Source organism: Oncorhynchus nerka, unplaced genomic scaffold (assembly GCF_034236695.1).
Source record: "Oncorhynchus nerka isolate Pitt River unplaced genomic scaffold, Oner_Uvic_2.0 unplaced_scaffold_4556, whole genome shotgun sequence".
Lineage (NCBI taxonomy): Eukaryota > Metazoa > Chordata > Actinopteri > Salmoniformes > Salmonidae > Oncorhynchus > Oncorhynchus nerka.
Genome location: NW_027036744.1, coordinates 925 through 15,611, shown reverse-complemented (window position 1 = coordinate 15,611; position 14,687 = coordinate 925). Strand labels below are relative to the sequence as shown.

At 40.4% G+C, this 14,687-nt stretch overlaps 1 protein-coding gene across 1 annotated transcript; it reads left to right on the top strand.

The window, feature by feature from the left end:
- The first annotated feature begins 1,331 nt into the window (after positions 1-1,331).
- On the top strand, positions 1,332-14,018 carry LOC135566513 (zinc finger protein with KRAB and SCAN domains 7-like). The gene is made up of 2 exons (XM_065014208.1): positions 1,332-1,817; positions 13,304-14,018. The coding sequence occupies exons 1-2, from the start codon at positions 1,565-1,567 to the stop codon at positions 13,672-13,674; spliced, it is 624 nt and encodes a 207-aa protein (XP_064870280.1). The 5' UTR covers positions 1,332-1,564; the 3' UTR covers positions 13,675-14,018.
- The last annotated feature ends 669 nt before the right edge of the window (positions 14,019-14,687 follow it).

The following is a 14,687-nucleotide window of genomic DNA, read 5'->3' as shown; positions in this document are numbered from 1 at the left end:
AAAATGGGCCAGTGTGGGGGCCCTTTAAAATGGGCTAGTGTGGGGGCCCTTAAAATGGGCCAGTGTGGGGGCCCTTTAAAATGGGCCAGTGTGGGGGCCCTTTAAAATGGGCTAGTATGGGGGCCCTTTAAAATGTGCCAGTGTGGGGGCCCTTTAAAATGTGCTAGTGTGGGGGCCCTTTAAAATGGGCCAGTGTGGGGGCCCTTTAAAATGGGCCAGTGTGGGGGCCCTTTAAAATGGGCTAGTGTGGGGGCCCTTAAAATGGGCCAGTGTGGGGGCCCTTAAAATGGGCCAGTGTGGGGGCCTATTTTGGGATGTGTTGGAACAGTCCCAAAACGTTTTGCAGGTCATCAATCAAGTTGTCAAGAACTTTCAAAATGTGTGAAGCGAAACACATCACACTGTGACACTTTCTGTATGTTGAAAGTTCTATATCTTCAGTAGATAGTTTTTTCTGCAAAATCGCTCACTTTACAACTTCATTTTCATTACCTCAAAAAATACAATCAAACCAAATCTCCTTCCAGACCACTACCAGTGTCTACATGTGAATACACATTTCTACATTTTGCAGAAGAAAAAAATGAAGTAAAACATATCTATTGATGACATCATCAAAAGTTGAAACAATTTCCAAACAGTGATATTCAAATACAATGATGTTCCTGGTGACCTGGGGAGCATGAACATACCCTCCCTCTGACGAGAAACTCGTTTCAGGTTTTGAAAATCACAGTTTTCTTTCTTTTAATCCCACCGTGTGATGTCACATAGAAGCATTGGTTCTTCTTCTTTTTAACATCACAGATCATGGAGAATATCATTCACGATTGACAGTGATGACGCCATGTTCTGAAAGTAGCTAGGCCTAATTTGGTGTTTGAGGGAATAAAAATACAAACATTTCTTCAAGTCAATCAAATCAAATGCATTTATATAGCCCTTCTTCCATCAGTTGATATCTCAAAGTGCTGTACAGAAACCCAGCCATAAACCCCAAACAGCAAGCAATGCAGGTGTAGAAGCACGGTAGCTAGGAAAAACTCCCTAGAAAGTCAATGTGTCTAAGAAATGATGACACCGTTTATTATTATTTTTTGTGCACTGGCAACTAAACAAAGCTGTCACTAAACCACTGTTTAAAGAGAATACTAAGTAGAACATAATTCTATACAGTCTCCAATCTTCATTTTATTTTTTTAAAGGCCGACAGGATTTAATTTCTCCCGGTCTCTGGCCCACACTCCAGTCCAGTAGGTGGCGGTAATGCATCATTACCCCTTGACTGCCACCCGCAGATAAACCCCCCGAAGAAGAAGAAGAAGAAGAAGAAGAAGCTCGTCAGCCACCTTCTTAGCTTGCTAGCCAATATAGCCGGAACATTGCAGCTCTTTAGACGGTTTCGGTGAATGGGAAGTTGCTGTGTTTAAAGCACACGTCTGACGTATCTACTAGTTACCCCGTTTAATTTTATAATTACGTTGTTAGTCATCTCGCTAGCTGGTTAAGTTAGCACTAGGCTAGTTGTTTATGCTAACTAACTAGCTAGCTAACATCCCCGACCATGAGCTCACTAAACAACTCCCCCACTGCCAAAGGACAGGAGGTCTGCTGGACGGAGAAAGAGGGTCTGTGGCTTAATATTGTCGTGAAAGAAGAGGAGGAAGAGGAGGACGTCACATTGAAAGGAAATACAGGAGCGCTCAGAGAGGAAGAGGAGGAAGAGGGGGATGTCGTTTTTGGAGTGAAGGAGCAGGGGGAGGTTACTGTCACATTGGAAAATGAGGAGGGAAAAACTGGAGATCTGATGAACACCGGTAAGTAACTAGTGGGGTGATAATAAGGAACTAAAGGAGTCTGTAATGTTCTGTTTAAAGGCGAATTGGCTCTGGCAGCCAAAACAGCCAAAAACTCAGTCTAAACGTGAATCAGTTCTCAATTGCGGTACTGTTCTAGAAACATAAATCCCTCTACTTTCATATTACATCAAGATAATTATCCAAATGCTAAATATACACTTACTGTACACCAGAGGAGGCTGGTGGGATGATCTATAGGAGGACAGGCTCATTGTAATGGCTGGAATGGAATGGTATTTAACATATAGAAACCACGTTCAACTCCGGTTCCATTCCAGCCATTACAATGAGCCCGTCCTCCTATAGTCATGACCAACCGGGTCATCAGGAGGGATCAGCCAATCGTAAAGAAGAAAATGGACTACTTTAAAATGGAGACACGGACAGCTCACAAAAGGGACAAATGATATTTCTTAAAGGTAGTATGTACCGGAGTGCCAAGTCTAGGTCCAAGAGGCTTCTAAACAGCTTCTACCCCCAGGCCATAAGACTCCTGAACATCTAATCAAATGGCTACACAGACTATTTGCATTGCCCAGCCCCCCACCCCCTCTTCTACACGGCTGCTACACTCTGTTATTATCTATGCATAGTCACTTTACCTACATGTACATATTACCTCAACTACCTCAACACCTGTGCCCCCGCACATTGACTCTGTACCGGTACCCTCTGTATATAGCCTCCACATTGACTCTGTACTGGTACCCCCTGTATATAGCCTCCACATTGACTCTACCGGTACCACCTGTATATAGCCTCCACATTGACTCTGTACCGGTACCACCTGTATATAGCCTCCACATTGACTCTGTACCGGTACCCCCTGTATATAGCCTCCACATTGACTCTGTACTGGTACCACCTGTATATAAGCTCCACATTGACTCTGTACCGGTACCCCCTGTATATATTCTCCACATTGACTCTGTACCGGTACCCCCTGTATACAGCCTCCACATTGACTCTGTACTGGTACCCCCTGTATATAGCCTCCACATTGACTCTGTACCGGTACCCCCTGTATATAGCCTCCACATTGACTCTGTACCGGTACCCCCTGTATATAGCCTCCACATTGACTCTACGTACTGTATATAGCTCATTGCTCCGCCACCTGTATATAGCCTCCACATTGACTCTGTACCGGTACCCCCTGTATATAGCCTCCACATTGACTCTGTACTGGTACCCCCTGTATATAGCCTCCACATTGACTCTACCGGTACCACCTGTATATAGCCTCCACATTGACTCTGTACCGGTACCACCTGTATATAGCCTCCACATTGACTCTGTACCGGTACCCCCTGTATATAGCCTCCACATTGACTCTGTACTGGTACCACCTGTATATAGCCTCCACTTTGACTCTGTACGGTTCCCCCTGTATATAGCCTCCACATTGACTCTGTACGGTACCCCTGTATATAACCTCCACACTGACTCTGTACCGGTACCCCCTGTATATAGCCTCCACATTGACTCTGTACCGGTACCCCCTGTATATAGCCTCCACATTGACTCTGTACGGTTCCCCTGTATATGTAATGTAAGGTCTAATACACCTGTTGTATTTGGTGCATGTGACATAAAATGTTATTTTGCAAAAAGTTCCAGGTCAAAATGATGGACACCTCCGTTTTCATTACCTTTCAATACCTCACATTGAGAGAATAACTGAGCCTTTTATAAAGTGTGTTTTAAAAGTGTTGTTGGGAGGGATCTTGGACTATTCCTCCATACAGAATACTTCCAGATCTTTGAAATCGCTTTGTCACTTATGGACTTTGCCTATTCAATTCAACCACAGTTTTCTCAATACGTTTCAAGTCATTGAGATGGATTGAAACATTTTAGGTTTTTGAGGCCAATTATACATTTATTTACACATTTTGATGTGTGCTTTGGGTTATTGTCTTTGCTGGAAGATTCACTTGCAGCCAAGTGTCAGTAGCAGAGGCAACAATGTTTTGGCTCAAATGTCCTGGTAATATGTGAAGTACCAGGGATGATGCCGTTGACCTTAACAAAGGACCTAGGACCAGTGGAAGCAAAATAACCCCATAACATCAAAATATCCACCACCAGATGTTACAGTAGCTTTGGGGTTATTTTCTGCTCCTGCATTCTAATATCCACCACCAGATGTTACAGTAGCTTCGGGGTTGTTTTCTGCTCCTGCATTCTAATATCTACCACCAGATGTTACAGTAGCTTTGGGGGTTATTTTCTGCTCCTGCATTCTAATATCCACCACCAGATGTTACAGAAGCCGGGGCTGTTTTCTGCCCTGCATTCTAATATCCACCACCAGATGTTACAGTAGCTTTGGGGTTATTTTCTGCTCCTGCATTCTAATATCCACCACCAGATGTTACAGTAGCTTCGGGGTTATTTTCTGCTCCTGCATTCTAATATCCACCACCAGATGTTACAGTAAAGCTTCGGGGTTATTTTCTGCTCCTGCATTCTAATATCCACCACCTGATGTTGGCAGTAGCTTTGGGGGTTATTTTCTGTCCCTGATTCAATATCTCACCAGATGTTACAGTAGCTTTGGGGTTATTATCTGCTCCTGCATTCTAATATCCACCACCAGATGTTACAGTAGCTTTGGGGTTATTTTCTACCCCTGCATTCTAATATCCACCACCAGATGTTACAGTAGCTTTTGGGGATATTTTCACTCTGTTTCTAATATCCACCACCAGATGTTACAGTAGCTTTGGGGTTATTTTCTGCTCCTGCATTCTAATATCCACCACCAGATGTTACAGTAGCTTCGGGGTTATTTTCTGCTCCTGCATTCTAATATCCACCACCAGATGTTACAGTAGCTTCGGGGTTATTTTCTGCTCCTGCATTCTAATATCCACCACCAGATGTTACAGTAGCTTTGGGGTTATTTTCTGCTCCTGCATTCTAATATCCACCACCATGTTACAGGCTTGGGGTTATTATCTGCTCCTGCATTCTAATATCCACCACCAGATGTTGTTATGAGCCAGCATTTTTTACCCTGCATTCTAACATCCACCACCAAGATGTCATGCAGAAGCTGGGTTATTTTCTTACTCCTGCATCTTCTAATATCCACCACCAGATGTTACAGTAGCTGGGGTTATTTCCTTCACTCCTGCATTCTAATATCCACCACCAGATGTTACAGTAGCTTTGGGGTTATTTTCTACTCCTGCATTCTAATATCCACCACCAGATGTTACAGTAGCTTTGAGGTTATTTTCTGCTCCTCCATTCTAATATCCACCACCAGATGTTACAGTAGCTTTGAGGTTATTTTCTGTTCCTGCATTCTAATATCCACCACCAGATGTTACAGTAGCTTTGGGGTTATTTTCTGCTCCTGCATTCTAATTTCAGCACCAAACCCACCACTGGCGAACGTGGCCAAACGGCTCTATTTTCATGTCATCCAATGCATGTAAACGCCTGGAGTTTCTAACCAGCATTGGCACTTGGATTGGAATCAGTGCTTTGGTCAGATGACATGAAAATAGAGCTCTTTTGCCGAGCACACCCGTGGTGTTGATAACAGAGGTGTCCTTTACAGGAATTGAAAACCCAGATGTCCATCATTTGAACCCCTTCCTTTTTGAGAATGTGTTATTACTTGTTAAACAAAATCTCTTTCTCTGAGCAATTTTAATAGTATAAAATAATATCATTTCCCAAATTTCTCTCAGTATTTGAATGATTTATTGTAGGCAGTAATAAGTGTTCATCTTTATCCGCGGTGTGCACACTTTAACACAAACTCTGTACACACTTTAACACAAACTCTGTACACACTTTAACACAAACTCTGTACACACTTTAACACAAACTCTGTACACACTTTAACACAAACTCTGTACACACTTTAACACAAACTCTGTACACACTTTAACACAAACTCTGTACACACTTTAACACAAACTCTGTACACACTTTAACACAAACTCTGTACACACTTTAACACAAACTCTGTACACTTTAACACAAACTCTGTACACTACACAAACTCTGTACACACTTTAACACAAACTCTGTACACACTTTAACACAAACTCTGTACACACTTTAACACAAACTCTGTACACACTTTAACACAAACTCTGTACACACTTTAACACAAACTCTGTACACACTTTAACACAAACTCTGTACACACTTTAACACAAACTCTGTACACACTTTAACACAAACTCTGTACACACTTTAACACAAACTCTGTACACACTTTAACACAAACTCTGTACACACTTTAACACAAACTCTGTACACACTTTAACACAAACTCTGTACACACTTTAACACAAACTCTGTACACACTTTAACACAAACTCTGTACACACTTTAACACAAACTCTGTACACACTTTAACACAAACTCTGTACACACTTTAACACAAACTCTGTACACACTTTAACACAAACTCTGTACACACTTTAACACAAACTCTGTACACACTTTAACACAAACTCTGTACACACTTTAACACAAACTCTGTACACACTTTAACACAAACTCTGTACACACTTTAACACAAACTCTGTACACACTTTAACACAAACTCTGTACACACTTTAACACAAACTCTGTACACACTTTAACACAAACTCTGTACACACTTTAACACAAACTCTGTACACACTTTAACACAAACTCTGTCACACTTTAACACAAACTCTGTACACACTTTAACACAAACTCTGTACACACTTTAACACAAACTCTGTACACACTTTAACACAAACTCTGTACACACTTTAACACAAACTCTGTACACACTTTAACACAAACTCTGTACACACTTTAACACAAACTCTGTACACACTTTAACACAAACTCTGTACACTTTAACACAAACTCTGTACACACTTTAACACAAACTCTGTACACACTTTAACACAAACTCTGTACACACTTTAACACAAACTCTGTACACACTTTAACACAAACTCTGTACACACTTTAACACAAACTCTGTACACACTTTAACACAAACTCTGTACACACTTTAACACAAACTCTGTACACACTTTAACACAAACTCTGTACACTTTAACACAAACTCTGTACACACTTTAACACAAACTCTGTACACACTTTAACACAAACTCTGTACTTTACACTTGTAACACAAACTCTGTACACACTTTAACACAAACTCTGTACACACTTTAACACAAACTCTGTACACACTTTAACACAAACTCTGTACACACTTTAACACAAACTCTGTACACATTTAACACAAACTCTGTCACACTTTAACACAAACTCTGTACACACTTTAACACAAACTCTGTACACACTTTAACACAAACTCTGTACACACTTTAACACAAACTCTGTACACACTTTAACACAAACTCTGTACACACTTTAACACAAACTCTGTACACACTTTAACACAAACTCTGTACACACTAACACAAACTCTGTACACACTTTAACACAAACTCTGTACACACTTTAACACAAACTCTGTACACACTTTAACACAAACTCTGTACACACTTTAACACAAACTCTGTACACACTTTAACACAAACTCTGTACACACTTTAACACAAACTCTGTACACACTTTAACACAAACTCTGTACACACTTTAACACAAACTCTGTACACACTTTAACACAAACTCTGTACACACTTTAACACAAACTCTGTACACACTTTAACACAAACTCTGTACACACTTTAACACAAACTCTGTACACACTTTAACACAAACTCTGTACACACTTTAACACAAACTCTGTACACACTTTAACACAAACTCTGTACACACTTTAACACAAACTCTGTACACACTTTAACACAAACTCTGTACACACTTTAACACAAACTCTGTACACACTTTAACACAAACTCTGTACACACTTTAACACAAACTCTGTACACACTTTAACACAAACTCTGTACACACTTTAACACAAACTCTGTACACACTTTAACACAAACTCTGTACACACTTTAACACAAACTCTGTACACTTTAACACAAACTCTGTACACACTTTAACACAAACTCTGTACACACTTTAACACAAACTCTGTACACACTTTAACACAAACTCTGTACACACTTTAACACAAACTCTGTACACACTTTAACACAAACTCTGTACACACTTTAACACAAACTCTGTACACACTTTAACACAAACTCTGTACACTTTAACACACCGTACACTCTGTACACACTTTAACACAAACTCTGTACACACTTTAACACAAACTCTGTACACACTTTAACACAAACTCTGTACACACTTTAACACAAACTCTGTACACACTTTAACACAAACTCTGTACACACTTTAACACAAACTCTGTACACACTTTAACACAAACTCTGTACACACTTTAACACAAACTCTGTACACACTTTAACACAAACTCTGTACACACTTTAACACAAACTCTGTACACACTTTAACACAAACTCTGTACACACTTTAACACAAACTCTGTACACACTTTAACACAAACTCTGTACACTTTAACACAAACTCTGTACACACTTTAACACAAACTCTGTACACACTTTACACAAACTCTGTACACACTTTAACACAAACTCTGTACACACTTTAACACAAACTCTGTACACACTTTAACACAAACTCTGTACACACTTTAACACAAACTCTGTACACACTTTAACACAAACTCTGTACACACTTTAACACAAACTCTGTACACACTTTAACACAAACTCTGTACACACTTTTACACACTTTAACACAAACTCTGTACACACTTTAACACAAACTCTGTACACACTTTAACAAACTCTGTACACACTTTAACACAAACTCTGTACACTTTAACACAAACTCTGTACACACTTTAACACAAACTCTGTACACACTTTAACACAAACTCTGTACACACTTTAACACAAACTCTGTACACACTTTAACACAAACTCTGTACACACTTTAACACAAACTCTGTACAACACAAACTCTGTACACACTTAAACTCTGTACACACTTTAACACAAACTCTGTACACACTTTAACACAAACTCTGTACACACTTTAACACAAACTCTGTACACACTTTAACACAAACTCTGTACACACTTTAACACAAACTCTGTACACACTTTAACACAAACTCTGTACACACTTTAACACAAACTCTGTACACACTTTAACACAAACTCTGTACACACTTTAACACAAACTCTGTACACACTTTAACACAAACTCTGTACACACTTTAACACAAACTCTGTACACACTTTAACACAAACTCTGTACACACTTTAACACAAACTCTGTACACACTTTAACACAAACTCTGTACACACTTTAACACAAACTCTGCAGTTGGCCCATGAGAGCAAAATCATATATAATAAAAAAAAATAAAAAACATGATTTAATGAATTTGTTTTTAAAATATCAATGGTGTTATTAGTTTTTTTGTTATTAGGTAACGGTCGGATCTGATTGAAATCTCTAAGATACAATAACATGTAGTCTATTATTACGTGGTTGTAATTTAATAAGTAAATTATGAAGAGGACCAAATCAGGAAAAGGAAGGATAATTTCGATATGGATTAAATGTAAAAAATTAAACAACAGGTTATTGAATTTAAGCAATAATGCATGAGAACATGTCTATTCAATAACACAAACTAAAATATCAACTAATACATGGTCTGTCTGATACCACTGTCTCTTACGATATAGCGCAGGCATAAGCCAGTCTTTAGTTCTATTTCTGAGGTTGAGAGACGGAAGATTCTGTAAGACAGTTTCTAGCCAACCACTATTGTCTATTCTAAACAGGAATGGTTTCTGTAAGCACAGTTTCTAGCCACCACACTGGTTGTCCATTCTAAACAGGAATGGTTTCTGTAAGACAGTTTCTAGCCAACCACACTGGTTGTCCATTCTAAACAGGAATGGTTTCTGTAAGCACAGTTTCTAGCCAACCACACTGGTTGTCCATTCTAAACAGGAATGGTTTCTGTAAGCAGTTTCTAGCCAACCACACTGGTTGTCCATTCTAAACAGGAATGGTTTCTGTCAGCATAGCTTCTAGCCAACCACACTGGTTGTCCATTCTAAACAGGAATGGTTTCCTGAAAAACACAGTTTCTAGCCAACCACACTGGTTGTCTATTCTAAACAGGAATGGTTTCTGTAAGCACAGTTTCTAGCCAACCACACAGGTTGTCTATTCTAAACAGGAATGGTTTCTGTAAGCACAGTTTCTAGCCAACCACACAGGTTGTCTATTCTAAACAGGAATGGTTTCTGTAAGCAGTTTCTAGCCAACCACACTGGTTGTCTATTCTAAACAGGAATGGTTTCTGTCAGCACAGTTTCTAGCCAACCACACTGGTTGTCTATTCTAAACAGGAATGGTTTCTGTAAGCACAGTTTCTAGCCAACCACACTGGTTGTCTATTCTAAACAGGAATGGTTTCTGTAAGCACAGTTTCTAGCCAACCACACTGGTTGTCTATTCTAAACAGGAATGGTTTCTGTAAGCACAGTTTCTAGCCAACCACACTGGTTGTCCATTCCTAAACAGGAATGGTTTCTGTGCTGGCAGTCTGATATTCTTTTCCCTTGCTAGCTAGCCAACTAAAGCTGACACAGTTGCATCAAGTTCACCTTTGTTTATTTGTTATATACACATGATGAATGTGGGGTAAACAGTGTTATTTATAATTTATTTAACCTTTATTTCATTATACTGCTCAATGTCCCACTACATTATTATTATTTTTACCTTTATTTAACTAGGCAAGTCAGTTAAGAACAAATTCGTATTTACGATGACGGCCTACGCCGGCAATGAGGCAGCTCGTTACAGGTTTATCTCTGGACAGAGCAACAACAGTATACAATTAAATGAGAGAGAAACAGGGATTGAGCAAGAATAAATATAATAGAAGATAGTCAACTAATTTAAAGCGGATGTTTCCAACCTGGGCTGGGGAATTATGCAGTAGACCGTGTTAGTCTACTGTAGACCGTGTTAGTCTACTGTAGACAGTGTTAGTCTACTGTAGACCGTGTTAGTCTACTGTAGACCGTGTTAGTCTACTGTAGACCGTGTTAGTCTACTGTAGACCGTGTTAGTCTACTGTAGACCGTGTTATTCTAAACAGGAATGGTTTCTTAAAAGTTGGCAGTCTGATATTCTTTTCCTTGCTAGCTAGCCAACTAAAAGCTGACACAGTTGCATCAAGTTCACCTTTGTTTATTTGTTATATACACATGATGAATGGGGTAACAGTGTTATTTATAATTTATTTAACCTTTATTTCATTATACTGCTCAATGTCCCACTACATTATTATTATTTTTTACCTTTATTTAACTAGGCAAGTCAGTTAAGAACAAATTCGTGATTTCTACGGCGACGCTCACGCCGGCAATGAGACGCTGCTACAGGTTTATCTCTGGACAGAGCAACAACAGTATACAATTAAATGAGAGAGAACAGGGATTGAGCAAGAATAAATATAATAGAAGATAGTCAACTAATTTAAAAACGGATGTTTCCAACCTGGGCTGGGGAATTATGCAGTAGATCGTGTTAGTCTACTGTAGACCGTGTTAGTCTACTGTAGACCGTGTTAGTCTACTGTAGACCGTGTTAGTCTACTGTAGACCGGTTAGTCTACTGTAGACCGTGCTAGTCTACTGTAGATCGTGGGCAGTCTACTGTAGACCGTGCTAGTCTACTGTAGACAGTGTTAGTCTACTGTAGACAGCGTTAGTCTACTTACTGTAGACAGCGTTAGTCTACTGCACGGCAGCGTAGCCTAGTGGTTAGAGCGTTGACCAGAAACCAGAAGGTTGCAAGTTCAAATCCCAAGCTGACAAGCTACAAATCTGTCGAGTCGTCATTGAAAATAAAATTGGTTCTAACTGACTTGCCTAGTTAAATAAAGGTAAAAATAATTTTAAAAAATAGTAGTGGGACATTGAGCAGTATAATGAAGGAAAATATCATTCACTTATGCATTTTGATCAAAGTACGACCGATTATGTTAATCTCTTATCATAATCTTGAGCAAATCAATACATTTTTAATTAGTTCAATACATTTAGTTGATTTCCTACGATGATCAATACATTTTCTATACATTTGCTGAATTCTGTTTTAATGTCTGGAATCCCTAATTCCGTTCTGCACATCGGCGATTTGATTGGGTCTCACAGATGGCAAGGTTTATACAATTCCCTCTGTTACAAACCAAATGATTTGATTGGGTCTTACAGGTGGCACGGTTAATACAATTCCCCTCTGTTACAAACCAAATGATTTGATTGGGTCTTACAGATGGCTGTTACAAACCTCTGTTACAAACAAATGATTTGATTGGGTCTTACAGATGGCAAGGTTTATACAATTCTCTGTTACAAACCAAATGATTTGATTGGGTCTCACAGGTGGCAAGGTTTATACAATTCCTCTGTTACAAAACCAAATGATTTGATTGGGTCTTACAGGTGGCAACGGGCTTATACAATTCCCTCTCTGTTACAAACCAAATGATTTGATTGGGTCTCACAGGTGGCACGGTTTATACAATTTCTCTGTTACAAACCAAATGATTTGATTGGGTCTCAGGTGGCACTGGTTTATACAATTCCCCTCTGTTACAAACCAAATGATTTGATTGGGTCTACAGATGGCAAGGTTTATACTACTCCCCTCTGTTACAAACCAAATGATTTGGATTGGGTCTTACAGGTGGCAAAGTTTATACAATTCCCCTCTGTTACAAACCAAATGATTTGATTGGGTCTTACAGGTGGCAAAGTTTATACAATTCCCTCTGTTACACACCAAATGATTTGATTGGGTCTTACAGATGGCAAGGTTTATACAATTCCCCTCTGTTACACAGCAAATGTTAGGCAAGAAGCATGGGGTAAAAATGGAGATTAGTTTCTGAATTGCCAGGCTGGGCTGTGGGACAGTGGATACGTAGGGACGATTCAAATGGAACTATTGAAGAGATGCAACGAGGCCCTTTATCTACTTCCCTAGAGGCAGATGAACTGGTGAATACCATGTTATGTCTCTGTGTCAAGTAGGAAGGAAGCTACAGGTAGTTTCTGCTAGCATGCTAGCAGATACTATAGACTTCCAGTGATTATGCTAACGCTAGTTAGCAATTGCGCTACGGCTAGTTAGACACTGCCGTCAAACTGCACGCATAGACATACACATGGTATCCATGAGTTCATCTGACTCTGGGGAAGTAGATATTGTGAAAATTCCTGTGGATTATTGTGATTTAACTAACAGCTATCAACCAATCAGCATCCAGGATCCAAACGTACCCTTTGGGATCGAGTCTAGATTAAACCTCATAGGAAGACAGTTTAATCATGTGGAGGTTTCATTTCTGTTTAACCAAATACTCTGTTTGTCTTTGGCAGGAGAGAGGCCAGACTTTCCCTCTGACAGCGGGAAGAGTCCCTCAGGGGAACCAGACCCAGAGACACCCAAACCAGTGAGACCACACCACTGCTCCCACTGTGGAAAGACTTTTACCTGGTTATCAAAGCTGAAAGAGCACGAGAGAACACACACTGGAGAAAAGCCTTACCAATGTGCCATTTGTGGCAAGACTTTTACCCAGTTAGGGGGCTTTCAATATCATGAGCGGACACACAGAGAAAAAAAATACCTACCACTGCTCTCAGAATGGAACGACATTTACCCAGTTAGGGAACCTGAAAAAGAACGACAGAATTCTCACACAGGGAGAGAAGACAAACCACTGCTCCCAGTGCGGAAAGAGTTTTAAATGGTTATCCAAGCTGAAAGAGCACGAGAGGACCCACACAGGAGAAAAGCCTTTCCAATGCTCCCATTGCGAAAAGAAATTTAACCAGTCATCGCATCTGAAGGAGCATGAGAGAATACACACTGGAGAGAAGTCTTTCCAATGCTCCCAGTGTGGAAAGGGTTTTACCTGGTTATGGAACCTGAAAACACACGAGAGGACCCACACGGGAGAAAAGCCGTACCAATGCTCCCTGTGTGGAAAGACGTTTACCCAGTTAGGGGGCTTTAAATAACACGAGAGAACACACGCAGAAAAAAGACCTACCACTGCTCTCAGTGTGAAAAGACATTTACCCGGTTAGGGAACCTAAAAAGCATGAGACAATACACACACGGAGGAGACAATACACACACAGGAGGAGACAATACACACACAGGAGGAGACAATACACACACAGGAGGAGACAATACACACACAGGAGGAGACAATACACACACAGGAGGAGACAATACACACACAGGAGGAGACAATACACACACAGGAGGAGACAATACACACACAGGAGGAGACAATACACACACAGGAGGAGACAATACACACACAGGAGGAGAAGGCTCCCAGTGCGGAGAGACTTTTAGTCAGTTAGGGAACCTGAAAGAGCATGAAATAACACACAAAGGATAGAAACCAGGGGCGAATTGGCCACCTGGTAATTCTGGCAGATGCCAGATGGGCTGGACCATTCTTTAGTTGGGGGCGAATTGGCCACCTGGTAATTCTGGCAGATGCCAGATGGGCTGGACCATTCTTTAGTTGGGGCGAATTGGCCACCTGGTAATTCTGGCAGATGCCAGATGGGCTGGACCATTCTTTAGTTGGGGCGAATTGGCCACCTGGTAATTCTGGCAGATGCCAGATGGGCTGGACCATTCTTTAGTTGGGGGCGAATTGGCCACCTGGTAATTCTGGCAGATGCCAGATGGGCTGGACCATTCTTTAGTTGGGGGCGAATTGGCCACCTGGTAATTCTG

Excerpts from the sequence above, each read along its gene's own strand:
- LOC135566513 (XM_065014208.1), top strand. The coding sequence starts at position 1,565 with ATGAGCTCACTAAACAACTCCCCCACTGCCAAAGGACAGGAGGTCTGC. Across the intron at positions 1,818-13,303 it reads TGGAGATCTGATGAACACCG|GAGAGAGGCCAGACTTTCCC; the intron begins GTAAGTAACTAG and ends TGTCTTTGGCAG.